The 27,385-nt window shown below is 35.2% G+C and overlaps 1 protein-coding gene across 1 annotated transcript in view; it reads left to right on the forward strand.

The window, feature by feature from the left end:
- Positions 1-27,385, forward strand: part of POLA1 (DNA polymerase alpha 1, catalytic subunit) — a 358,044-nt gene that overhangs the window by 103,932 nt on the left and 226,727 nt on the right. The window contains exons 27-29 of the mRNA XM_044670152.1: positions 22,572-22,604; positions 23,433-23,525; positions 26,860-27,065. Coding sequence (XP_044526087.1) covers positions 22,572-22,604; positions 23,433-23,525; positions 26,860-27,065 — 332 coding nt within the window. The remainder of the gene's footprint in view (positions 1-22,571; positions 22,605-23,432; positions 23,526-26,859; positions 27,066-27,385) is intronic.

The following is a 27,385-nucleotide window of genomic DNA, read 5'->3' on the forward strand; positions in this document are numbered from 1 at the left end:
AGCCTCAGACACTTCCCAGCCGTGTGACCCTGGGCAAGTCACTTGCCCACCCTTACCACTCTTCCACCTATGAGCCAATACACAGAAGTTAAGGGTTTAAAAAAAATAAAGTTAAAAATATAATAATAAAAATGAAGAAATTGAAGTTCTGAGACAGAAATTGACTTTCTTATGGTCACAGGAAGGATAAGAGATGGGTCTTGAATCTTAAGATTTCTGACTTCAAACTCAGACTTTTCTGAGTATTGGGTGCTTTCATTTTAAATTCTAAAAATTATAACTTGATATAAGGGATTCTTGGGAAAAGAGAAAGGAGTATAGGGTAGAAGATAAGGCAATTTCTTCCAAAATCAATAGGTTTCATAGTGGATACTAATTGTCTAAAGTTGTCCCAGGTTTTTAGTATATTTTTTGTTCATCTCCTGAGCATTAGTTGATAGTTTTTCTAAACAATCTGTGTTCATAGAAGAAACCTTCAGTATATCTTCACCTCATTTATAGATAAAACATACTATTTAATCCAGGAAATGTTAAATCAAGTGTTGTTTCAACCTCTTATTCAAAGGAAGAGGGCCTGAGGACATTTGTCAGACAACTTGAAGATTGCTTTCTTTCTCATTTTGCATTTTCTAAAGTGGGAATTTCATAATTTTCCTTGTCATAGTTTTCAGTATTCTGATCAGAAACATTTATTGAGTGCCTACTATATGCAAATCATGTTTGCATCCAACCTAAATAGTACTTTGGTACTACATTTTTTCATAGAAAATTTAGATGCCATGTCTGTAGTTCATCAGAAATCAGGTTTATTTATCTTGGCCTGAAATATATGAGATGTTCTTATTAAGATGGAATTGATAACCACAGTTTTACTTTTATTTCATAGTGTAAAACCTTGGTTTCTGTGGGTATTTTTTTTTTAATGGCATATTCTCAGATAGCTATTTTGTTTTCTTCCTCTTCCTTCTCCTTAGTACCATGGACCACATGTGCTCATACTGTTGATTAGCTGTAGGACAGAGAAAGAAGAGAAACTATAGCATTCGTAATTACCAGTAATTAATTCTTGTTGTGCCTCCTCATTTCCTCCTATTCTAACTCCACCCACTCCTCTTCCTGTAAATTTGGCTTTATGTTGACTACTTATAGGGATTAATGTGGATGGGTATACAGCTGTTGTCCTAAAATTTAGCATTCACCTTACTTTGAAACTGATTTTTATTCTGGTACTGAAATGTTTCCATAAAACAAGCATAAAAAGGAAATAGTAATTTATTTCTAGGAGCTTTTACTTGTACCCTTCCTGTCTGTTTTTCACTCATACCATTTCAATTCATTAACAAAAAATTTTTGAACATATATATTAGGCTCTTTAGAAGATATAAAAGAATTGTTGACATAGTACCGGCCTTCAGGAGATTTTCACAATATGAAAATACTACATTAATATATAAAACAATTATGATATTGGGCAGTGTATAATAAAGAATGAGTTAAGACTAAGAGTACCATAGTCTTTCAAAGAAAGAAGAAACACATATCTCTCAACTTTCCCGTAGATACACACCTTTTACTTTAAGGGGTGGTTAGATGAGGATAAAAAGAACATGAAATCTGATATCAGTGAAGTCTTCACTATGCTTTTTAAAGGAAATTTTATTCTTATAACTATTTCTTTAAAATATTAGTCTATTACAGTGGTTCCCAAACATTTTTGGCCTACTGCCCCCTTTCCAGAAAAAAAAAAATTTCTTAGCACCCCTTGTCACATACTATCACTGCTCCCAAATGCACCTGTGGCCATCACTGCCTCCCTTGATTGCCACAGCACCCACCAGGGGGCAGTGGCGCCTACTTTGGGAATCACTGGTCTATTACAACTGGGAAATAGCTTTCAGGATGCAAATGGAGGTGCACATTTCTAAATTACTTTTTTTTTACATTTGACTTTGCGTTATATGGTATCAACATTTTATAAAGGCAAGGATTTCGTCATACTTATTATAATTATATGAAATTATAAATCTGTATTTAAATATAGAAAAATAATATATAAATACATATAGATAATTATAAAATGTACCAAATCCTTCATCTCTATATGGGATATATCTGGAACCAGTAGTAATTTATGACTAGTAAGAAATAAAAAAGAATCACATCTCAGTTGTTTTGGGGTGAATTATATTGAGGTTATTTTAGTAGTTGTCTACAGATTATATTGGAGCATAGAGATACTAGTGGGCCTAGGAGGTCCTTTTTGGTATTTCAAGTTTCAGTTATTCAGTGCCAAGACTATGTAAATGGAGATCAAGGGATATAATGAAAAGACACGATGAAGAAATACTGTAAGATTTGTTCATAAATTGAATGGAAGTGGGGAAAGTAAAGTGTAGGATATAAGCTCTTTTGGGGCATGAATGATTCATTTTTACTTTTGTGTCTTCAGTCCCTTACATTTATTAGGTTTTTAATTTAATTTAGAAATCTTATAGATGTTGGTAAAGGGGAAAGAGAAATGAACTTAGGAAAAGTATATTTGTGATAAATCAGTAGAAAATGAATGGATGATCTCCTAAGTGGAAAAGAATAGAAGACCAAGGACATCCTTTTGGATATCTACAGGAAAAGACAGAGAATAGAAACAATTTTTCTTCAAATGTCCAAGAAAGAATGGTTCTTAAGAAGAAGTAGGCACTAAACTAGGAGCATATGTCACAAAAAGTTTTAAAACAGTGCAAAGAACTGTACAGTTAGTTAATCATAGTTGCTTAATAAATGCTTGATTTGAAGAAGGAGAACTGAGAAGAAACACTGGTTTTTGCAACAGGACAGTCTTTAGTGCCCTTTTAAAAGAAGGAATAAACCAAATGTTATGAAGGACTACAGTAGGTATAGATTGCTTTCCAGGAAAGATAATCCATTAAATGTAGAAAAGTAGGTAATAATTAGAAGGTAATTATGATAAGTAGTAAGCTTGTTTTGCCCTACATTGTCATATATAGTAGAGATTCAAAATAAACAATCATTACCAAAGGTCTCTACATCTTTTATATCTCTTTTGTTCCAGAAAGTCTGCGATTATTCCTCAAGTTTCAGGGTCTGATATATCTCATTCCCATCATGCATTCTTCAGAATAGACTTTACCTTCCTCTCTTCTTCACCTGTTTTCTAATAAGGAGGGCTGTGAATGACATTAGATTAAAACTTTAAAAAAAAAAAAAGTAGAAATGCAAGAAATGAGTAAATGGCATTAGGATAAATGTTAGTGGAACATAGGAGAAGAGTAGACAGCTTGCTTGCATCCCCAACTTTGTTTGAGAGTTCCTAGGAAGTCTGTGTTAGAACCCAAGTGGCTTGGACCATCCCTGGTAATTTTAAATACTCCTAGTGCAGTCAAAATTAAAGGAAGGGATCCTTGGTTCCATGTCACCCATGTCAAGCCAGCAAAAGACATGTCCCAACAACAATTACAAGACCCAGTTATTATACAGCACAAAGATAAATTAGCACCAACCAATCAATCAAATAAATCCTTAGAAAGTCCACAGCCTATACACAAGACCATAGAACCAGAGCAGCAATTAGAACAACAATCAGAGCATGAATCAGAACCACAATTAGACCAAGAACCAGTGAACAATCAGATATTACACCAAATTTTACACCCAAATGATTATCCCAATCCCAATTACATCTTAAAAGAATCATCCATAAACCATTATGACAATGAAAAAGAATCAACGGCAGGAGAAGACACAACATTTGATTTGCAATCAATCTAAGACCTAGACACTGACATCAGCGAATAAATGAAAGCACAAAAGACTTTATCACGAACTGTTGTTACCTGTAATCATCTTTATTAAACCACAAAAAAAAAGAAGAAAGATTAATCACGTTTCATAGACATTTGAACTTTGTTCCTGACACAAGTCAACACAACAGAACATCAGTTCCAGTGCAAGTTGACAAGCGCGTGGGTAACATCAAACGACACAAGTGAGCCTTTGCTGACTTCGCGGATCATCACAAGGACAGCAAACCTGAGGACTACAAAAAACATCCATGATCGAATACACAATCGGTGTATGGGACAACAAGCCACACTGTGAAGAGGAACATCGGAGCAGCGTTGGACCCATGCATTTGAAAAACATAACTTACACCCAACAGAATTCTCACTGCATCCAACACTTTAGATTACATCCACACAGTACATACACTTTGTAGAAGAATTCCGGTGGAGTAAGTATGTAACACTTCATTACATGGAAAGGTCACACTAGACAACACATAGAACATTTTCTGACTCCACATCTACATGTGAAACATAAACTTACACATAAGAGAGAAGAGCTTGTCTGCCTTAGCACAGAATTATCTTCTTACTTTGGTTCAGACACCTTCTACTCAAATTACCTGACATTTCTTGTAAATAATGTGCATGTGTGTATAAATAAATGTTTGCTTACTAACCCTTAGCAATAAGTTTTACTAACACACGGGGACAATTAGTTAGCTTGATAAGTTAGAACAGGGACAGAATTTTCTAAACTTTCTTTGTAAATACTGTACATAGCTTAAGTCTACAGTTTAACCAAAAGACTTATAAAGAATATTAGTCTTACTTATTCTTACTAACATTTCTAACATAGGCATAAGTGTACTAACATATCCATATACTAACTTTAGGGAGATGAATTAGAATTTGGAAATTTAGATTGCAAAATTTTTCTTAAATAGATACTTTGTTGTTAGTTCATGAAATTAGATAGATACATAGATAGAATTTATTACTTTGTTTTAGCTGGCAAATGTTAACTTTGAGACTGCTTGTGAATGTTTGCATTTAATCTGCTTTTCTTTTCTGTTCAAAAATTTTTGCAAAGCCGAAACCCCATTCCTTTCCTATGCCTTTCCCATAACCTATCTTAGTTTTAACTTAGACTAGTCTTAGCATAGTTTAGGAGTAAGCAACCCTTTTTATTATTTTACACAACTTAGATAGGGATAAAAGCATAGTTATAATTTAGCTTAGAAAAATAGTAGTAACTCCTTAGATCTTAGCAACTAGAAAATGTTGCAGGGTGCAAATTTTTAAAAAAATAAACAAATGAGCAGATTGTAATGCAAGGTTGCTAACAGAAACTTTTTGCTTCTGTAATTTCTAATGGTCACAAAGGTCAGTTAAACATCTTAGAATCTTCAGAAAGTCAGTTAGAACTTAAAGCTATAAATAGAGATGAAGTTCCAACTGACGGGGCTTTTGCCTTCTGGCTTTTGCTGTGGCTGGAGGCTTTTGCTTTTGCTTAGCCTATTGGCTTAGGCCTTTCAGCTTGGCTTTGACCTAATTACTTTGGCCTTGGCTTGTGCTTATCTTGTCTTGGGGAAATTTAGACCTATCTCATTTCTCTGGACCTCTCCCTGATCTCCCCATCCATATCCCTCACCTTCCCCTGAATTTCCTGTGGATCCTGGGTGGAAGGAAGGGCTTGGTGATTGAACATTGTGGGTTTTAGTTTCTATAGACAAGTAGAGTATCCTCAAATAAGTTACCCCTAGTTTTAGTGATATAATAAGGACTTTATTTAAAAGGCAGTCAAATCTCCCAACTGGGAGAGCAGGCTCTCTCAGTCTAAACCTCTCCGCGACCCATCCCCCTCCGTCACCCCTCTCCTTAGCAGCAGTTAGAAATCCTGAACCTCTTCCCTCTGACTAACCTGAGATTAATAAATCCCCTTGTTACCTACTCAAAGCCTCTGGTGAATCATTGTATCGAAGATTGAGGCAAGGGCTAAAGAGGGAAGGAATCATTTTCTTTTTATTTTTTGAGAGAACTGGGGGCATCCATCTTGACAGGAAGTACTTCCCCAAGACTTCCTCCAGCCATCAGTTTGACTGGCAGGGAGGGGCCCTCTCGACTCCTCCCTCAAGAGACTTTAGAAATTAACAAGAGAAACCCTCCAGCCAAACCTAAACATTTCTTACTGGCCCTAATTTTCTCCCTGTATCCTCTGTCTTAAGCCTCTGGGAATAAACCTGTTTGAGCTGTCCTCTCCTACATACCCCATTTCCTTTATCTCCTATATATCTTCCCGTACCTTCATTCCTCCTCCAATCACTTTATAATCACCAATATCCCTATTATCTTTCCTCACACCCAAATTGCCTTGTTGATCTACTCAGATTTACTTTACTTTTTTATAACACAACTTAGCACCCTCATTTAATGTGGAAGAGCAAAGAGGAGATTAAACTCTTTGTAGCCATTCTGTTAAAATATTTATTGGGGAATAAACTTGGAAATGATAACCAGGTTAAGATTTCTGCATTTTCTGTGAATTTGCTATCTGTATTATTAGTTCTATTTTTCATAGCATTATCCATTTCTTAAGGAAAACATTGCCACTTCAAGGCACATTATGATGTACTACTAATATCCTGATGATCTGAACTTGCTATAATCATGGTAGATAACTGAAGCCGAAGACATTTTGTGCATCTACCTAATTGAGAGAAGCAAATAAATGATGCTAGAGTGCCAGGTTTTTTCCATAACATATATGCTAAGCAGAAAATATAAAAGAACAAAAACAATAAAAGTAATGTTTGTTAGCAGTAGTTGAGATATTTCAGGAGAGATGAGATATGAAGAGAAGCAATGGCCATATTTAGAACTGCCTCAAACCCGATAGTATCTATTGAAGCAAACTTGATGACAGACTTTTTTCCTTTTCATGAATCATTGTATTCCTATAAAAGCGAAAATTCCTCTTCATCTAAACAAATGGCTTCCACATCTGTTTTCTTAGTTTCTCAAAAGGGTGTCTTTGGCTTGCATTTTTTTTTTAAAGTGTTTATCTGTGTAAAATGAAATATAGTCAAAAGCAGTTTACACATCAAAATTCAGTTGGTCTACAGCTTGTAAGAATTAGTTGAGAATGAGGTGGAGGAGTGGAAACAACAACTTCTAAAATCTCTTTGGATGTATTCTTTTTTTCCAACAATCTTTTTAATCCATTAAAAAAAAAACCTGTTGTACAGTTCAAACCTGACCACTAGATCAGGTTTGTTATAGGACATTGGGCCTTCCTTTCTTGGGGTTATGGTTTTCTGAAAATCAGTATTTAACATTAGTGATTAGAGAATTAAGTGCCAATGACTTGTAATCATTTTAGTTCATGTTTTCTTTGAAAATAAATGCCCTTTCCATCTTTCTTGAAGACCTATATATTCATTTTTGGTTTTTAAAATGCTCATACTCTCCTTTCTGAAGTAATTCTGAAATTTCAAAGTTCCTTGCTGTGTATTCACTTAAAAGGATTATACCTTTTTCCTTAGTCTCTTCTTATTTGAAAGGCAACTATGTCCTTGAACCCACCCTACCATTTTAAAAATAAAGAATGAGAAGCCGCTAAACAGCTTAAGTGTCTGCTCTTTTGCAGCTGACAGGAACTCGATCTACTATTTGGCCTCTTCATCAGGAGACCAATGTGCCAGTGGTGTGTAGATCAGTTTGGCCTTGCCATTTGCATTGTGACATGCCTTAGGTCACCAGCTGATGGTTTGGGAGGGTGGGAGCAAGGAAGGTCATGGTACTGGCCAAAGAGAATAGTATCTCCTTTCTTACTGTGACAGTTATAATGGGTTCTCTGGGGAGTGGGTAGCCTGATACATGGGCATCACAGTGATACAGTGAGCAAAGCTCTCCTCTGTTTTTTTCCCCACCTAATGGAATTTTTGGACTGTGGTCGAAGTGATTGTCTTTCAGAAAAGGTTGTAGCAGCAGCAGTGCTTCCCGCCCCACCCCCTGTGCTCCAGCTGTCTCTTCTGTCAAAACAGTGCCTTGTTATAGGGTTAAAGGTGGATGAAAACTGTGACTAACTTGAGACGATTGATGTTAGAAAAATCTAATTAGTCACTAAAGGCAATTAATTCAATCACTTATAGCTTAGTTAGTTTCTCTTCCAGGATATGAAGAATATAATTTAGGAACACCTGTCTATCGTGGATTTCTGCCTCTTCTCTCCTTCATTCCATCTCCATACATCCCCAAAAGGACGAAGGGACTCAATAATTTTCTATAATCTGTTCAAGTGCTTTCACTGGACCAGCATCAATCTGATGAGTGATAATAAATTACACCAAAATTAATCTAAGAATTTCCCTTTCCAAATGCTGTAGAAAGCTGGCAAGGAAAATAGTAGTTATATAGGAGCCACTGGAATCCATTGGCTTGTGAAGGGAATTGATTGGTGCTAATTTCTCTTGAGATCATCAACACCATCATTTTAGTTCAAGAGAGGAGAGTTGCTCACCGCTTTTTGTCTCCCACCTTTGAGTAGTAGATGGGAGGACCTTTGTTACTAACTTCAGCATTCTCAGTTACTGATGACAAGACCATGTGCTCTCTTGTTTGGTTCTTGTTTGAGAGCTTAATACAATTATTTGTATTAGGCACCAGCCACCTGTTAGTTTCGTTCTTGTTAAAGGTCACTATGTGGTGCCTTACAGTCTGACTTAAGCAGCCCTGTATCAGGTTTGTTGTTGGCCACTGTTTTGTGTGACACTAGACAAATGTTGTGACAGAAAGAATGTGTATCTGATATGTTCACAGGATAGGAAGGTAGTTAAGAAGCAGTGAAGATGATGTTTCCTAATTATACTCTCAGATAGTAAAGTGCTAGAAAAATAATGGAGTGGGTCCCCAACCCGCTAGCCTATCACTCTAGGTTTATAATTTTTCCATGTTCCACGTGTCCTTATCGTTTTAAAAGGAGATGCTGGAGGGGCAGCTAGATGGCTCACAGTGGATAGAGAACCTGGCCTGCAGACCAGAGGTCCCAATTCAAATTTGGCTGCAGACACGTCCTAGCTGTGTGACCCTGGAAAAGTCACTTAACCACCAATTGCCTAGTCCTTACTGTTCTTCTGGCTCATATTTCAATACTTAAGTACTGATTCTAAGATAAAAGCTAAGAGTTGTTTTTTTTTTTAATTGCCTGTAAATCTTGGTTTTTGCATTATAATCCATTATAGCACCCTCCTCTGTTTTGTGGGTGAGTTATTCCATTCATATTTAAGAGAACACTTTATTTCTCCAAGCTCACTAAGTGGTCATTTGAGGACTATCTGTGACTATTGAACTCTTAGTCTTAACTGTAGTGAAAAGAACACTGATTATGAAGTCACAGGACCTGAGTTAAAATCCTAGCCCCTGTGCAAGTCACTTAACTTCTTTGGGCCTCATTTTCTTCATTTGTAAAATGAGAATATTAGACTAAATGACTTAAAATTCCTTCTGCAGCTCTAGATCCATGATCTTATCTAAGCCAGACTAGGAGAGAGCTTAAAAAAATGTGGACCATGGGGATCAAAGAGCTACACTTAGAGTAGAATGTAACCAATTCCGTTATAATCTTTTATTACTTCACAGAATACTTACTGCTTCCTTCTAATCATCTTTTACTCTACAGTATCTTATCCCAGGAGATTGATGTACTTTATCCTACTGTTTGGAAATTTAATATACGCTCCTTTCCTTTTCCTGAATACAAACCCAAATAATAATGTAAGAAGACTGTTTCTTTAAGGTGATGACCTACCTACATATCTTAATGAGTTGACTACTCAGGGATATTTTAATTTTCCCTTTTTATGAAAAGTTATTTATTTCTTCTTTTCTTAAGTCTAGTTCTACCTCTTGCAGAAGGAAAAAATAAGCCAACATTATTACATAAGAAATTGTTTTACTGGGTCAAATCGTTTTGTCCATGCACTCTATCATTTCGTGTCTGACATTGGACATGTGGAAGAGCAAGGATGTTGTTGTTAGTGATGTCAACCTCAAAAAATCAGGGATGTATCCTGCATATCATTAATACTTGTAATTCTCCTGGTCTCTACAATGAATTACAGATGAGTTTCTGGTTTGCACACTGGAGATTGCTAACTGGCAAGCTAATTGGTCTCCTCAAAACAACAGTAACCTTTTGTATATGTTTGTGTACACACATGCAAAGGCACATGTGTGCACACAGGAAATGGGAAATTCCCCACTCAAAAAGACCTTATAGATCAGAAGATACTTCATATAAGTAGGTGATGCTTTAGCTTTTTTTAGTAGTTCTATAAGGCAGAAGTGAGGAAGGAATGCATTTCATATATGGCTAGCAACTAGCACAAAGGCACAGAAATGAAGTTTCTTGTGTGAGGAATAGAAACAAGGTTAGTTTGTCTGGATTATACAGAGTGCAAGAAGAGGAATGATGTCTACTGAGGCAGAAAAGATAGAGTGGGACCAGATTTTGAAAACTAAACATAGAAATTTATGTTTTATCGTAGTGGAAGTGGAGTTTATTGAGTAAGGAAATGACTTGGACAGATTTGTGCTTAAAGAAAATCACTTGGTAGCATTATAGAGGATAGATCGGACTTGTAAGAAGCTTGATGCTAGGAATGGAAAGGTGGCAAAATAATTTAGTTAAGAGGTAATGAGGGCTTGAATAAACTAAGATGGTAGCTATGTAAGTGGAGAGAAAGGGGAAGGATGCAGGAAATCATATGGCAGTGGAAATGGCAAATTTTGACAACTAATTGGATAAATGGGATAAGAGTAAATGCTTTTTAGAGGGGGGTAAAATCCCTTATGAAAATGAAGATTCAGTCACTTGCCAATATTAGGTTTTACCATTGGGCAACCAATTGTATATGATTATCTTGTCTTTTAACATTGAAGATTTTTCAGAATTTTGTGCCAGTTCTAGTGACAACTAATGACCTACTAAAAATAAATATCTCTATGACTTAATTTTTTCATTAATAATAAAAAAAGATAACTGCAACTCAGCTGCTTGAGAGCCAGACTTGGAGACCTGGATTCAGATCTGGCCTCAGACACATCCTAGATTTATGACCCAGGTCACTTAACCCCTATAGCCTAGCCCCTACCAGTCTTCTGCCATAGAATCTAAGATGCAGTATTAATTCTAAGACAAAAGATAAGGGTTAAAAAACACACAAAGATATTGCAGATTTGAGAAATGCTAATTAATGTAAATTAATTACAATTTCATTGTAAGTATTATTATGATTTTAGTTTTCATTTGCTGAACTTTGTTATGTAACAGTAGTCAGTCTGGCTCCTTCTTTCAAAATAAACAATTATGATCAATTAAAAACTTTGGGGCCATATAGTTAATTTTATTTTATTAATTGGTTATTTGTCCTCTCAGATAGTTAGCTCTTGAAGAGTTAATGGGTTGATGCCCATTCCTTCTTCAGAAATCAGAATTCCAAAAATAGACTATTTCCTCTGTGTTTGGCACTGTAGTTGAAAATGCCAAGCATAGTTTTTAGTGAGTTAGAGAGTGAGGGGAGGAGAGGAGAAAAGTTACATGTAAATCATTTAGCCATTAACCTAATGTGGTGGATTTATAAATCCTATTACTATAAGCCCTTTTCATTTCCACTGAGGCCTGACGCGTGCTTGATCCTGCTAATGTAAAATTCATTCTGCCTAAGTGATTACTGAAGTAAGACACTTTTAGTCAATTTTAATCAGGTTGTATGAAACTTGCTTGTACAGTAATGTTAACTAAGATATGGACACAGTTTGGCCACATCTTAATTAGCCCTATAGATGTGTTAGGTGAGAAGTCAATCAGGGAGCCAAGGCTCTGAGCCTTCAGACACTTTGCTTTGAAGGAAATTCTACCTGAAGGGCTAAAGATGTAGGGCGGGGAACAAGAGCTAAAGACCATTGTATACCTTGTATTTTCAGTCTTACAGATATAAATATGGGTTTTTTAAAGTCTGCAAACCCCATTTCTAGACTTTATTTGAGAGTTTTCAGTGTTATTTATGGCATTAAATAAATGCATAATTTCAAAGTTTCATTTTTAATAAATATCTCTTCTTTTAAATTAGGGATTAACTGTGAACTCATTTATTTTAGTAGGAATCTGAAGTTTCCTCACCAGTGAACATGCTTGGTTAAATGACTTATAAAGGCATATTTTAAACTTCTACAAAGCTTCATTTCAGATGTAACTATAATAGGGCATAGAATAAGATCAAGTAAAATAATATGAATAGTTGAGACATAAGGATGCAACTTGTGTGCCTCAGAATGGTTAGGTAGCGAGAAAGAATGGAAATTAGAAAAATGATTTTTTTTTGTTTTTGTTTTTATTTTTGTTTTTATTTAGGGGTAAAAAGATAAAATAAAATAAAGTTAGAACAATGGAGAGTTGATCATTTACTTATGAATGACTCCTATCTTCTACCTTAGAATCAATACTTGGTATTGGTTCTAAGGCAGAAGAACAGTAAGAGCTGGGCAATGGGAGTTAAGTGACTTGTCCCCAAGGTCACACAGCTAGAAAGTATCCAAGCCCGATTTGAACCTTGGACCTTCTCTCTCTAGGCCTGGCTCTCAATCCACTGAACTATCCAGCTGCCCCGAGAGTTGATTTTTTAAAAAGAACAAATGGAGTGGGACAAAGGTAGAAGTGAAAGGACTGAAAGAAGAGAAGGGTTCCACAGATATTCATTTCATATATTCAAGGGTATTTAGTTGCTGAATTTCTAACTACTTAGATCAAAATCAGACTCCTGTCATTGTAGGGAAATAAGAAAGACTTATAAACATTATTAAATGTTTCAAATGGCATTGTTTATTCAAAGTGTTTTAAATTTCTTACACTTGAGATGCCAGAAGATTTAAATGACAAATTAAGGTGTTTTTTAAAATAGTGTATTCTTGGTAATAATGGGAAGTATGGGGGAAGTACATTTGTTAGTCATGTTTGTAATTAAGGGGTCCCCATCATTGAAGTAGAAATGAATTCTTCTTGAGCTTTTGTTTGCATTACAATGTACTCTGTTGGAACTGAATTACTATTTCTTAGGTGGGAAAAGTTAGGTTTCAGATTTAGGATTCAGGTTTGGACTTTTCTTTAAAATTCTATTTGTGGAGAGAGGTATGCTCATCAGTGATCGATCAGATGATTGAAAAGCTAGTCTACTGGATCTTGTACTACCTGCAGAAACCTAATCTTTAACTTTTCCAAAGATCTTTGACTTCAGTGTTTGAAGTTTACAAGATTACAAATAGCCATCTGGCCTAGTTGACTGCATTGGTTGGAATTTGTCATGCTGAGATGTTAAGAAAGCTAGTTGAGCTAATTGATAAAGTATGGGTTTGCATAATGAATGGAATCATATGGGAATGGAGTTGTTCATAAGTATTTTATCTTTTACTATTTTTTTCCAGCCTATTTTTAAGGGAAGGTTCTCATCTATCACATGAAGCAATCAGAGAGATTGGGATAATATATATTATATGTGATGTAATATAACATAAATATTCATCTTTAAAGGACTTTTAAAAAAATTCTGACCTACGAAGATGGTATGTCTTAATGAAAAGGGCTCTGGGCAGAGGTCAAGGGCCCGGTGTTCTGTTCCTATTTTTTTTTATCCTATTTGATCATTGTCAAGGCTTTTCAACCACTTGGGACTTCAGCTTCATGACTTGTAAAGTAAAGGGACACATATAATGCCTACTGGGTAAAATGTTTTGCCTAAGTTCTTAAATTATCTCTTTCCCTTTATACTTTTTAACTCCTTGGAGAAAACTTAGCAGTGATCTGAAGTAGTCAAAGGCTAGGAGCTTTGCCTAATCCATGGTGCTAGAGAGAGAGGGAGGAAATGCCCTTTGGTAAAGTGGTAAGATGTAATCAGAAGACCTGGCTTCAAGGCCTTTACACTAACTATTTGTATGTCCTTGGGGAAGTCATTTAACTTCTTTAACATTTCTGTCCCTTCATCTAGAAAATGGAGCTTGAGGAAAATTAATGTTGAATTGTAATAAATTTCTATTAAACCTTGGGTTTCAATATTAGCCAGCTTGCAAAATAAAGTAATTTACTCCCAGGCCTCAAGGCATTTCACTGGTCTGGTTAGTCCTTAGTCAGGAAGTCAGCAAGCTCTGGCTATTTATTTAACTTTGTAGCCATGTGCCTGAGAGAGCCTGTGCTGGAGTCAGCCTGGTGAGATCTACCTTTCCTGCTGTGAAGTAATGAAGGAGGAGTTGAGGTCTCTAAGTCCACCTCCTCTTGAAATATCCGCCAGTGAGGGTTGGCAAGAGAGGCCCTAAGGTAGAGCTGTCAAGCCAATCAGAAAAAGGATACAACTCCATTTATACACAAAAGACAGGACTTGCTCTCTTTTTGCTTAGGAGGCTGGTGAGAGAGCTATTCTTTGTTAGAAAACACATGCATCTATTAATTAACAATGTTATTCCTAGCGAAATGGTCTCATATTCTTTATTGAGTAAAAATTGGAATACTGTAGAGTAATACTTGCCTGGCTTGTGTTATACCATTATTGTGAAAGTAAAATAATTTAATGTGTGAAAAGGTAAATTTCAATAACTATGTAAAAAAAAAAGGTGACTAGTTGTTATTTCTACACAAGCTTATCATAGCTATGGTTTACAAAATCCTCATTCCATTATCTCTCTTTTTCTGCAAAATAACCCTATAAGCTAGGCAGGTATTTATCCTCCCCCCATACCTCTATTCCCAGATAAAGCAAGTGAATATTCCAGAGTTTCTAGAGGTTAAACAACTTGGAAATAAGCGAGAGAGGTTGGATTAGATTCAAAATCTTGACACCTTTCTAAAAGCTCTTAGTGGAACACACACATTCTCTCTCTCTCTCTCTCTCTCTCTCTCTCTCTCTCTCTCTCTCTCTCTCTCTCTCTCTCTTTTTTCTCCTACTCTCCCTTTTTCATATATTCAAAGTAGACCATGAGTTTTTATGGGAAAATAGAAAACTTTTTAAAAATCTGAATGTACTTAAAGATCTTTAATCAATATTTGATTTGATCACCTGACTAGAGATTTTTTTTTATTGCTTAATAAAATTGAACTAATTAGGTAAATTCTAAAATAGGACTTTTTCTTTGGAGTATGTGATAAAAAGATGTAAATATTCTCTCCTCAAGCTTTTATTATAGAATGCATGCATATGAGTAAATATAAAATAGATACAAGGTAATTTGAGAAGAGAAGCATATCAAGGAAGGTGTCAAGGAGGTACCTTTGAGCTGAACTTTGAAGAAAGAAAGTCAGGAATTCTGATAGAGGTGGGGAGAGTGCCTGGAAAGCAGAGGACAGACTATGCAAAGTCTTAGTAAAGGAAAATGGTTGGAATATTAGGTGAGGAATAGCAAGTAGGCTGGCTTGAATGCAGAATGTATGAAGGAGAATTAAATGTGATATGCCTGGAAAGGTAGGCAAGGTCCAAATTGTGGAGGGCTATAAATGCTAAATCTGGAAGTTTGTATTTGATTACCCATACAGTAGGGTGCCACGAGAGCCCTTTGAGAAGGAAAATGACCTTGTCAGATCTGAATATGGAGGGTGTATATATCAGTATGAGATGTTATTATTGTAAGTAGTTTAAATAGCCTTCAAATACACACAGCCATATCTATTTTAAATTTTATATGCAAATAGTTAAGTCATATAACTTTTGTACTGTCTCACTTGTGTAGCAAATATAGATTATCCTTTATGTTAATTCATTTTATAATTTTTGGAAAGATTAATGTAAGAGAAATTATGATGTATTGAGTGATATTTCCAGATGCTTTTATGTGAAAATAATGCACGTGTCTATATTTGCGTGTAAGTGTATGTATTTGACATTTGCAAAACACTTTGGTCATAATGACTTAGTAGTAAAGTATTATTATCCCCACTTTATGGATGAGAAAGTTGAGTTACAGAAAGATAAATGATTTACTCTAGATCATTCAGCTAGTGTCAGCTTTGGGTACAAGCCTTCCTGATTCCAAGGCCAGGACTTTCCCCCCCAGATATGCTGCTTCCTCCTTTATTGTGCTGCTTGCATCAAGCTTTAAAATACCTAAAGAACCATATTAGAGGTGGATTAACAACATGCTTCTTGTTTTGACTATGAGATCTATTTAGATGGACAACACATAGTCCATCAGTGCATAATGCAGACGATCAGTGCTCAGTCCAGAATTTAGTAGAAGGTAAAGGGCTAAGATTATATTTGGGAGAAAGCATGATGTTTTCAACAATTGTTAGCTATGTCCTGACCTACAGACCCATCTTTAGAACATTAGTACTCTAGTGGTAAAATTGTTTGGCTGGAATCATCTAACACTATATACTCTTGTAAAGAATTATTATTGTAGGGGATCTAAGAGGCAATGGAGAGGGCTGCTGGATGGCTCAGTGGATTGAGAGTCAGGCCCAGAGATGGGAAGTCCTGGGTTGAAATCTGGCCTCAGACACTTCCTAGCTGTGTGACCTTGGGCAAGTCAATTAACCCCATTGCCTAGCCCTTACCACTCTTCTGCCTTAGAACCAATACACAGTATTGATTCTAAGATGGAAGTAAGGTTCTTCTTCTTCTTTTTTTTTTTTTAAGTAAAATAAAAGGCAATGGAGAGATGTGTTTAGGTGTAAATAATTTACTGGAATCATTCAGTTAGTTAATAAGGATTTTTTTCAGCGTTTCCTATATGCCAGGCCCTGAGTATACAAAGAAAATCGATAGTCTCTATGCTTATGGAGCTTATGTTCTACTAAGGAGTACAACATATACACACAAGTGTACAACAGATAATCTGAGGGAAAGAGAGCACCAACAATAAAAGGTCCTTGACTAGGTTGGTTCATGGATGGTAGAATCAGTCTCTGACTCCTGGAGCTTGTGCTCCACTGGTATAACCTTAGAGAGAGTGCTGTTATGTTACTTCCAGGTCTTGATGAGGCCTTGAAGTAGAACTTGAGAAGAATCTTCCTAATGTATGATTTCTAAAAATTTCTCTAATGTATTTCCAATTTTATATGTGCATTCTTGCAGGAAGGAGTCTAAAAGCATTAGTATCTTGAGGTTTCCATTAAGTTGCTCAGTTGTAGTCTCAATTTTTATAGTTAGGTTTGTGAACTTTGGTATATTTAGTATATTTACTGTGTATAATATATAAGTAATGCCTACTATAAAAATGGACTAATTGTTAGGAATGTTTTAGGTGTCTGGAATTGTCCTTTTGTAGTTTACTTCTTAAATGGTGGCAGCTTGATGCTTGTATTCTGGACCAATAAGCACTATTTTAGTCTGCCTTGGCATGAGTAAACATTTAGCTTGGTATCTTATTTTAGCAGAATATAAATGTGGAAAAGGCATAATTGTTGTGTTAGAGATTACTTTTTACAGGTTAGTGCCTTTTTTGGTAATTGGTCTTATGTGGCTATTATTTAGCAACTTCTAGATTAGACATACAAGAAGTACATTCTACCTGCCTATGAAAATATAGATTTATTCTTTAGAAAACAGAATCAGCAGTGCATTTTTATATTTCCTTTTCTACTTCCCACTCCTCTTTCAGGGGCCTGGTTAAGACACTTTTTCATATGATTTTAATTCCCGCTCTCTTCCTTTCCTCATTCCCCTCCTCCCCACCCTGCACTGTTCAGCATAGCCCGAAATGATTGATATGATGGCAGTGCTGTCATTCTTGTTAACAAAAAAAAGTCATTTTTGTTCTAGGTATTTTAATAGAGTCCCATTAAAGATGTATTGCTGACTGAAATATCGGCATGAAGGGCTCTCACTGAGCTGAGCCCGGGAATTAAGAAGTCAGGAAATCGGCTGCTGCATTGCAAGAGAGCCTTGTGTGACACAGAATCTCCTGATTGGGGAGATCATTACTGCTATTATGACTCGACTTGCGTAGGAATTTTAAATTCCATCTGAATGTCAGTAATAACCCTCTTAGCAAATTATCCTGAATAAAATCACGAAGGCATTTTATATAATAGGTGTTGAATTACTGGATAGATTTGCTAATTAAATACTCTTTGTTCTGCTGCAGTTGACATTACAGGGTAAGATCTTGAACAATTATTCTCAACAGCTGTACTTTGTTAAGGGAAAAATTAACCACAAAGTTTATTTTTTTACACTTGAAGTTGGCAGATTTTTGAAATGTGCTTGAAAAAATTCCATCATCCAATTGGTAATGAGTAGATAAATATGCAGGTGTTGCTGTGAAATCAGATAACTGCAGACTGCCTTATTAATGAATTTAGTAAGCCTTTATAACCCTCTTTTTTCTTGCTGCTGGCACTTAAAAGTGATCCTCTGTCAGCTGGGTGTAGCCCTAATATTATGACTGATATTTTGTGAAGTGAACTTCAGAGTGGTCATCTAATAATTATAATACCTGCATTGCCGTTAGAGCATATAAGGCATTGTCTTTCCAGTGGTCAAGTTTTTTTTTTAAACTGGCAGGGGGGTGGGGAATCCAATCTAACAAAGCCCTTCCGAGTGTTGTTTTCTTCAGGATAATCACACAGTTTTGAGCTTTAAGAATTTAATTTATTTTTGGAGATTGTGTATTTAATTTATTTTAGGGACTGTGTTATACTGAAGGGTTGGCCAGAGAACCTGGAATGACATATTTATTTTGGGCTGAAAATTTTTAGCTTCATTTTTTCAGACAAGCATTTATTTGGGCATCTTCTGCTGATGATGCTGTTTTAGGCATTTTCTCAGAATTAGTGTTCATGTTTTTAAGAGATTTTATTATTTAAACTATATTGACCTAGTCAGGCAGAACACATAAACACGTGAACAAGGGTTAGTAATTAAACACTAAACATGATTCCATGTACAATTTAAAAGAATAAGCATGTTATGGGAAGCAAATATTTATTAAGTACCTACTATGTACATTATATATACATATATATGTGTGTATATACATACATATATGTATATATATGTATATATACACACACATTTGATCCTCTTAACAACTTTGGGGGAGTGGGTACTATTATTATCATCACCATTTTTACATAGGAAAAAATCCAAAGTAAACAAAAGTTAAAATAAGTTGCCTGGGGTTACATCTAGTAGGAGTCTGAGCCCAGATTTCAACTTAAAACTTCCTTACTTAATGTCCAGTGTCTTATCCACTTCATCATCCAGCTACCTAATCACCTAATGGGGCTTGACAGTCATATTTAAAAACTATAGGTAAGGGGTTTCTAGATATTTTTATTTTGATGAATCAGGGAAGGTTTAATGGAAATGACTTAGAATTAGGAAGCATTTTGAATCTTCATTCATACTAGCTTACATTTCTATATCATTCTCTTCATATTTGATCCTTATAGCAAAACTGTGAGATAGCTAAAAATTATGTTATGATCTCCACTGAATAAATAAGTAAAATTTGACTCGGTGAAATTAAATAACTGGCCTGTCATATAATTAATAACAAAAAATATGACTCAGATTTGTGCCCTCTGAAAATCATTCTGTCTCTTATCAAATTGGGAATAGATTGATTTTATATATATATATATATATATATGTATGTATGTATGTATGTATGTATGTATGTATGTATGTATGTATAATGGCAGTTAAAGCCCTCTTTGTGGGCTTTCAGCAAAAACCAGCTAATTTCTGGTCAATCAAGCAGCCACTGGTGTGATTTTACCTTAAGGTAACCAGTTAAAAATGAGTGTGAGGAAACTTCCTTTGCCCTTTGTCTGCAGCTGCAGAGCCAGACTCTGGGACAGTTTTGTAGAGAAATGTTTGTTAGCCTTTGTGGGAATTGATTTACTGGGGATGGTTAGGAGAGATTTCCTTCTGAGGTTCTTAGATTTAGAGCTAGAAAGGGGGCCCTAGAGGTAATTTAATACACTCTTCATTTTTATAGATGAGGTCAAGAGAAGTGAGGCTTGGTAGAAGGTAGAAGTTTTGAGAAAGATGGTATTTCAGTGGTTTAGGTATATGAAGAATCATAAAAACTTAGAATTGGAAGAGAACTTAGAAATCATCTAATTCAGCCACCTTATTTTTACAAGAAGAATGAAACTTGCCATCAGCCATAAAAGTTGTTGGTGGCAGAGTTGGAACAAGATTATAGATAGATCCTCTTACTGACGGACTGATGGTTCTGTCTTTTCCACAAATCTCTCATTGCTTTGAGCAGAACAGGATTGAAATGTGTGGAAGAAGAGTAGGTTATTCAATTTATCTTCACCATGATAAATTTGATTTGAGTTTCTTTACCCAGTGGTATTGGCTTATGTTTTTCCATCATAGATATCTTCATATATTTTAAATATGGAAGACATAATTTAATTTGTTACCTGGTGTCTTGGTGGCACGATGAGTGTGGATGGCAGCATATTCAGATGTACAGAGGTAGCAAAAGCAGAGCAGAGTACAATGATTAAATCCTACTAGTAGTGCAAAGGGTTGGTTGAAAGGCCTATCAGAGCCAGTTTTGTTGGCTCTTGGATACCAGGCTAAAGAGCTAGGGACCTTTTTCTATGAGCAATGAGAATTAATTGAACATTTCAAAACAGATTGGCTGTGGCTTGTAAGATGTTCCAGAGCAGGGAGAAAGCATAAGCAAGAAGATCAATTAGGAAATTTTTGTAGTAGTAGTCCAAATTAGAGGTGCTAGAGATCAATAGGAAATATGCAAGAAGGAAGGATCACCAGAATTATGTGACTGATCAGATAACTCCAAGTCTGACTTGCAATGGTCTTTGACAAAATATATGGGTAACTAAAATAAAAATAGGAATTACAGTATTTCAGACCCATTTGAATTGATTCTAGTTTAGATAACATTTTAGAAGGCTATAGATGGATATAAAAAAGTCTAGGTATAAGCCCATTTAAAACAAAAACATAGGAAATGGGTAAAAAAAATTATGGAGTAGTCTTACTGGTGAACTCTGACTAGAAGCCAAGAGACTTAATCCTGACTCTGCCACTAACTAGCTACGGATCTTGAGGAAATTGATCTTGGATGTAAAATGAATTGATTTGGTGATAACTAAAGCCTCATCCAGTTCCAACATTCTCTGATTACTATCTGTTGGAGCAGAGGTTCTTAACTTTTTGTAGGTAGTAGACTTCTTCTTAGAATATTGCGTTTAAATACGTAAAATAAAAGGATTATAAAAGAAAATAATCACATTGAAATAAAGATGTAATTTATTCCCATTTAAGTTCACAGATGCTTGGAAATGATGGCAGATGCTAGGCTAAGAACGTTGGCATAGAGAAAGATGAAGTTTTGTTCACTGATGAAATTATGGAAAATTCAAGTAGACCCTTTTGAATTTGTTGACAAAATTTAAACAAAGAAATCAAAATTTGGAAGGCATTCTGCTAAGTGCTTTTTACAAATATCTCATTTCATCCTCACAACAACCTTGTGAAGTAGTTGTTATTCTCATTTTGCACTTGAGGAAACTGAGACAGAGATTTATTTATTTGCCCAGGGTTATACATAGTAAGTGGTGCAAGTTATTTACCTGTTCTGTATATTTTGTTATTCTTTTAAGACTGAATAATGGTAAGGCAAAAATAGAAACATTTTTTAAGTCTTACTATATGCTAGGCACTGTCCTGATTAATGAGAATACAAAGAAGGCAAAAATGCCATTATTTAACATAATATTTCAATGGTAGATATTATATTGGATCTGAAGTTTCGTGTGCATACTCTTTCTATATATGACGAGTAGACTTTTCTCCAGAATTTTGTACAGAAGGGCACAAAATAAATAAGTATTTTGTACCCATTAATTATTATCTGCACTATTAATGCTAGCAAACATTTCTGAGAGCTGTAGGTAATATAGCAGACAGAGTTATTCTTTGCTTTGAGGGTTGCTGATGGTGAAGTTTACTTGGGTTTCTGTTGCTAGAAATGAATGAGATTTGACTGAGTTCCAGCTCACTGAGATGGCTCTTGTTTGTAGTTCTGATATATTTCCTCACTAAAAGAGCAGCCATTGGCAGTAGTTTTTTAAGTAGAGTGGGATTTAGAGAGTATATTAGACCAGAACTTCCTAAATCTGTTGAAGTAGGAGAGATTTCTTTACTTGCTGAACTCCTTATAAGATTTTCACTTTACTAGGAAAACATTCATTTAGTTGGTCTTTAGCAAGTACTTACTATGATAAAAGTCATAGTAGGAATGTACTGGTTCCTAGAAGAGATAAGATTTTTACAAATAACCAGAATACAAAATAGACTATTATAAGCACATAATTGAGATGCCAAAAAGTACTAATAAGGAAAGAAAAAGGTAATTTCTAGCAAAGAGACCCAGGAAAGCTTCATTATGAAAAAGGCATCTTTTTCTCCTTCCTATAAAGTTTTTAAAATGCTCTCTTCAAAAAATATTAATACCAATAATTTTCCCTATAGATATAGATTTCCAAGAACTTATTAAAAGAAGAAAAATATGCAAGCATTATTTGATTTTCCTGTATAAATTTTTAGATTCTGTTAATTTCTTGTTACTGTATGGAGTAGAAAGGATAGTTAGGTAATTATTTGTAATAAGTGCTTTGCTTTGGAAAAGCTAAAACACGTAGGATTTTATGTTTATGGTGTATAGATATGTTTGCATATCTTTTCTGATCATTTCCTGTTACATTAATCTTGATTTTTTTTTTTTTTACATATTTAGATTTTGATGCATACCAAGGAGATGGTGCAAAAGGTAATATTGAACATTTTCATTACACAACAATTCTTAAATATCACACCTGGTGAAGTCTTTGTATTCAAAGAAAATTGTAACCCAAACAGAGGGAAATCGCTTCTTGGGATGCCTAGTTTACTACTGTAATCCTCTCTAATGGATTATAGCTTTTTCCTTTTACCAACACTGATATGATCTAGCCACTGCTTGAAGCCTATATGTGAGTGTTTCAGGCAAATTAGCAACAGTGCTAATTAGAGTTTACTTACAGGCCTTTATACTGTATGTGTTCTAGTGTTGTTTGTTATGATTGATTTTTTTGGCACCCTTCATATTCTGCTAAGTAGTGTTTGATACTGGTAAGGGTTTGACATGAATTTGTGCCCCTGAAATGTTTTATAAAGTGCTGTGTTTCAGATTTTTAAGCTGCTATTATAACCACTTACCATGATGGTATGTAGAAGTCAGGAAGATCCTTTTTTCTTATTTTTTAATATTTAATTTATCCATTCATTTATCCAGTTGTTTAAGTTGTACTTTAATTCATCTCTATATGCTGTGTTTGCTTTGCTTTATCACTTTCTTTTTATTTCAAGCAATAAAACAGATTTACTTGATGATTTGCTTCCTATTTACTCTTCTGAATTGTACTTGGAGCCCTATTTTCATTAAATTAATATAATCAAGTACAGTGGACAAACTAAATGAATATTTAAAACTAATCTTGCTCTTGAATGGTGAATTTTGGTTTTAAGTTCTCTGGTATGGGTTACAGGGAATATCTGCAGCTATATTTTGAATTAAAGGCTACTATGTACATATTCAACATGTTATTCTTTCATTTAGATGAACCTTGAAGTTATTTATGGAGATACAGATTCAATTATGATAAATACGAATAGCACCAACCTGGAAGAAGTCTTCAAGTTGGGAAACAAGGTAAAAAGCAGTTAATGAAATTGTTTTATCTGCTTGTATAAAGTTGCTTTTGGGCCATGTTGGAGTCAAGTAATCTGTGTGTTGTGCATTTTAAAAGTGAATTTAGCTATAGTTATATTCTTGAGTTGATTCTTACTTTCTAAACTCAGTCAAGTTTAAAGGATTGCAGATTTATGAAGTCTCCTCATTCAATCCATTCATTTCGTAGATGAACTATCTGAAGTCTGGAGCAGGTCAGTGACTTCAGAGGTAAAAAAAACTCATAGAGCTGGGATTTGAACCTAGTTCCTCTAAGTTCTAAGCCAGTAATGTTAAGAGGAACCTTTCTCCAGACTGCCTATTCCATTTTTGGATAGTTTTAATTGTTAGGAGGTTCCTCCTTGTATAATCTCAATCTCCTTGGCTTCCCATCTGTTCTAGTTCTTTCCTTTGAGACCAAGAAAACATTGTCTAGCTCTTCTGTGTGATAATGTTTCAGATATCTGAAGACTGTAATCATGCTTATTTAAATCTTTTTTTTCCTGGGCTGACCATCCCTTCATTCAGCTGGTTTGCTTCTTTTTTCTTATTTGTTAGATTAGGTAGAAATTTAAAAAAAAAAAAAAAAAAAAGATTTGTTTTTCCATAGATGATTACTATCTTTGATCTGAAAGTATTCTAAATATCATAGAATATTTAAATATGGTCATGTCATTTCTTATGCCATTTGTAAGAAAATTGGCTAGCATGATTAAAATGCTTAATTTTTGTTTGTTTCGAATGATCTTTTCAAGCAAAATGAAATTTAAAAAAAAAAGTAAATATTTCTGATAAACACATTAATCAAATAATTGTTATGATCTTTATATATAAGATAATGTACTAGAAACTCTGGAGTAAGTAAAAAAAGAAACCTTTAGGGGAGGTGTATAAATGAGAAGTTAACTAGCAGTAAAGCGTAGCATTTAATATATGTAAAGCACATTACAAATCTTAAAGCACTATGTAAATTGTAAAAAAAAAAGCAGTATGTAAATTATCTCCCCCCACTTCACCCCACCCCCCAAAAAAAGCTAGCTAAAAGAGTGCTATAGACAGCAAATACTTTGAGAGTGTTAAAGAAAAATCTTCTTCCCACTTGAGGTAACCATATGGGGATTGTTTCTACATATTCCTTTGTTACCAGGCTGAAGGACAGTTTCTAGGAGTGGTGTTAAGATACTTTTGCCTTAATTTCTGTACCCTGAATTAACTAGGAATTTATGCATGGACCTGAATGCTGTGCAGATAATATGGCACCATGTAGATTATTTCCTATTTGACCTAATGTTCTCTTTTATTGAAAATGAGTAAAGATCATTTTTCAACCATTTGCTTTCATATATTTATAACTTAGCCTTTTCCTCTACTATTTACTCCCTCTGCACATGCAACTGTAGTTTGTGCCCAACTAGCTAAGCAAATATAAAGATTAAAAGCTTCTAATGGATGAATAACTTCCTGTGTGTCCCTACTACACCCCCACGCCTCAGTGGTTAGTGGCCTGTGAGCTTCAGAAGTCAACAAAGACACTGGCCTGACAGGAGTCTTAAGATCATAGGTTCATAGGATCAGTTCTAGAGCTGGATGAGGCCTTAGCAATCATTTAGTCCAACTTCATTTTGCAGACGAAGTAAATAAATACAAAGCAATTAAAGTGACCTGTTCAGTTTCACTCAGGTAGTACACCATAGACAGAATTGGAACTCACAGAATGTCTTTTTTCTTCCTTTTTTATGGCCTCAGTTCCTAGGATAATGTCTTTGATGTAGGTAATTAATACAGGTTAATTGTACCTGTGGGCACATGTGTATATGGACATAGAGCAAATAAATATACATGCATATACACACACTCATTCACATACATACACACTATAGCAAAGATTGGTGATCTCTAGGAGGGAACTTGCCAGGTTGAATGAGGCTGCATATACATCTCTTTGTTTGGCAGATCCTCTTAAAAAGTCACCGCCTTCCCCTACATAGGAAGGCAGTGCAGTTTAAGTTAGTCTTTTTATGCCTGTCATTAGAGTTACTATTGGGGAGATCCATGGGGAACACTTAGCCAAATCTCAGACTCTGCATCCAGTGAATAGATAGGTGATATGTCATTTATTTTCAGTCAGTTTGTGCACACCTTATCTGCACAAAATTATCCTCCCCTCACTATCACATTCCTTTGGGTCTTGAAGATTTTTCTGAGGTAGGATAATTTTTAGTATGCCAGTACTTCTGGGAGACAACCAAAGACAATTTCTTATTTCACCATTTTGCCCTCAACTAAATAGGTTGTTGTTTAGTTGTTTCTGTTGTGTCTGACTCTTTGTGACCCCATTTTGGCTTTTCTTGGTAGAGATACTACATGGTTTGCCATTTCCTTCTCCAGCTTATTTTACAGAAGAGAAACTGAGTTGCCCAGTACCACCCAGTTATTAAGTGTCTGAGGCCAGATCTGAACTCAGGAAGATGAGTCTTTCTGACTCCAGGCCTGGTGCCTCTAGCCATTTTGCCACTTAGCTAAATAACTAAATATCTGTGTTATTTTATATGACTCATGCTGTTGTTGGCTCTGCTGGTCCTCTGTGTTCGTGTACCTGTTTATTTGTGTCTCATACATTATATGTCATGCCTGGCATCTAGTAGATGTTTGCTGAGTGACTCAGTGTGTCTTTATAAGATGGTAATTTCCTAATGGATAAGTGCTGTATCTGTTGACCTTTTTTTTTCTTTTTAAACCCAGAGCAGTATCCTACTCAGATAAATACTAAACAAAAATCACTGCCTTTGTGTCCCATTTTTATTACATCAAGAGATTCATGATTTAATTGATAATACACGTTCTATCCACAGAACATAGAATCACCCTATTTCATGAATTATAGCTTAAAAAAACAACCACCTGGTAACCCATCTCTCTGTCTGTGAGCCTATGCCAGATGAGTAAGGCTGGCTCTCTGATGAGAGTTGGAAGCAGTCCTCCATTAGGCCAAGCTTTGTAGTATTTCTAGCTTAGGAATGCATATCAAAACTTATATTGTTCTGGCAGTGTTTTAAGAAATCAATTCTTACCTCCTCCAGAAGGAGAATCACCACTCTATAATTAGGAAACCTTCAAGTTAGTTGCATTCAACTTTGAGAACCTTTACTGATGAGGAAATAGTACCAGGAAGGTTGCCTTAGGTTTTAAATGTAGTAAATATTAGCAAGGTGCTCAGAATAGGGCTATAGTGAAAAGTATGTTCACATTAATTCCATAACATATATATGTGTTATTTGATCTTAAAGGTGTATGTTGATAGTGGACATTTTTACAGGTTAAAAGTGAGGTGAACAAGTTGTACAGGATGCTAGAAATTGATATTGATGGAGTTTTCAAGTCTTTGCTTCTGCTGAAGAAAAAGAAATATGCTGCTTTGGTGGTAGAGCCAACCTCAGATGGGAAATATGTCACCAAGCAAGAACTGAAAGGACTGGATATCGTGCGAAGAGACTGGTGCGATCTTGCCAAGGAAACTGGAAAGTAAATTCATCTTTCAGTTTTGTTTTTGCCTTTTTAGACAGTGAAGCATCTCATGCTATACTGATGGACACGATGATATTTGTAAAGGATACCTACACTTCTGTCTCACATGAAGGCAGTTGTTTATTTCTTTTTCTTGCTATTATTAAATGGTTACATAGTCACAATTCTTAGGTTGATTTGAAGTCATTGTTTTGAAATAGATTAATACAACTAAATTTATATAGTAGCAATATATTCAGTGTAAATTATCAAATTTTTGTGGATAAATTGCTTGTAGCAGAGAATTTTACATCCTTGGTATCTTTGTGGGATTTAAA

This window comes from Gracilinanus agilis, chromosome 3 (genome assembly GCF_016433145.1).
Source record: "Gracilinanus agilis isolate LMUSP501 chromosome 3, AgileGrace, whole genome shotgun sequence".
NCBI classification, from domain to species: domain Eukaryota; kingdom Metazoa; phylum Chordata; class Mammalia; order Didelphimorphia; family Didelphidae; genus Gracilinanus; species Gracilinanus agilis.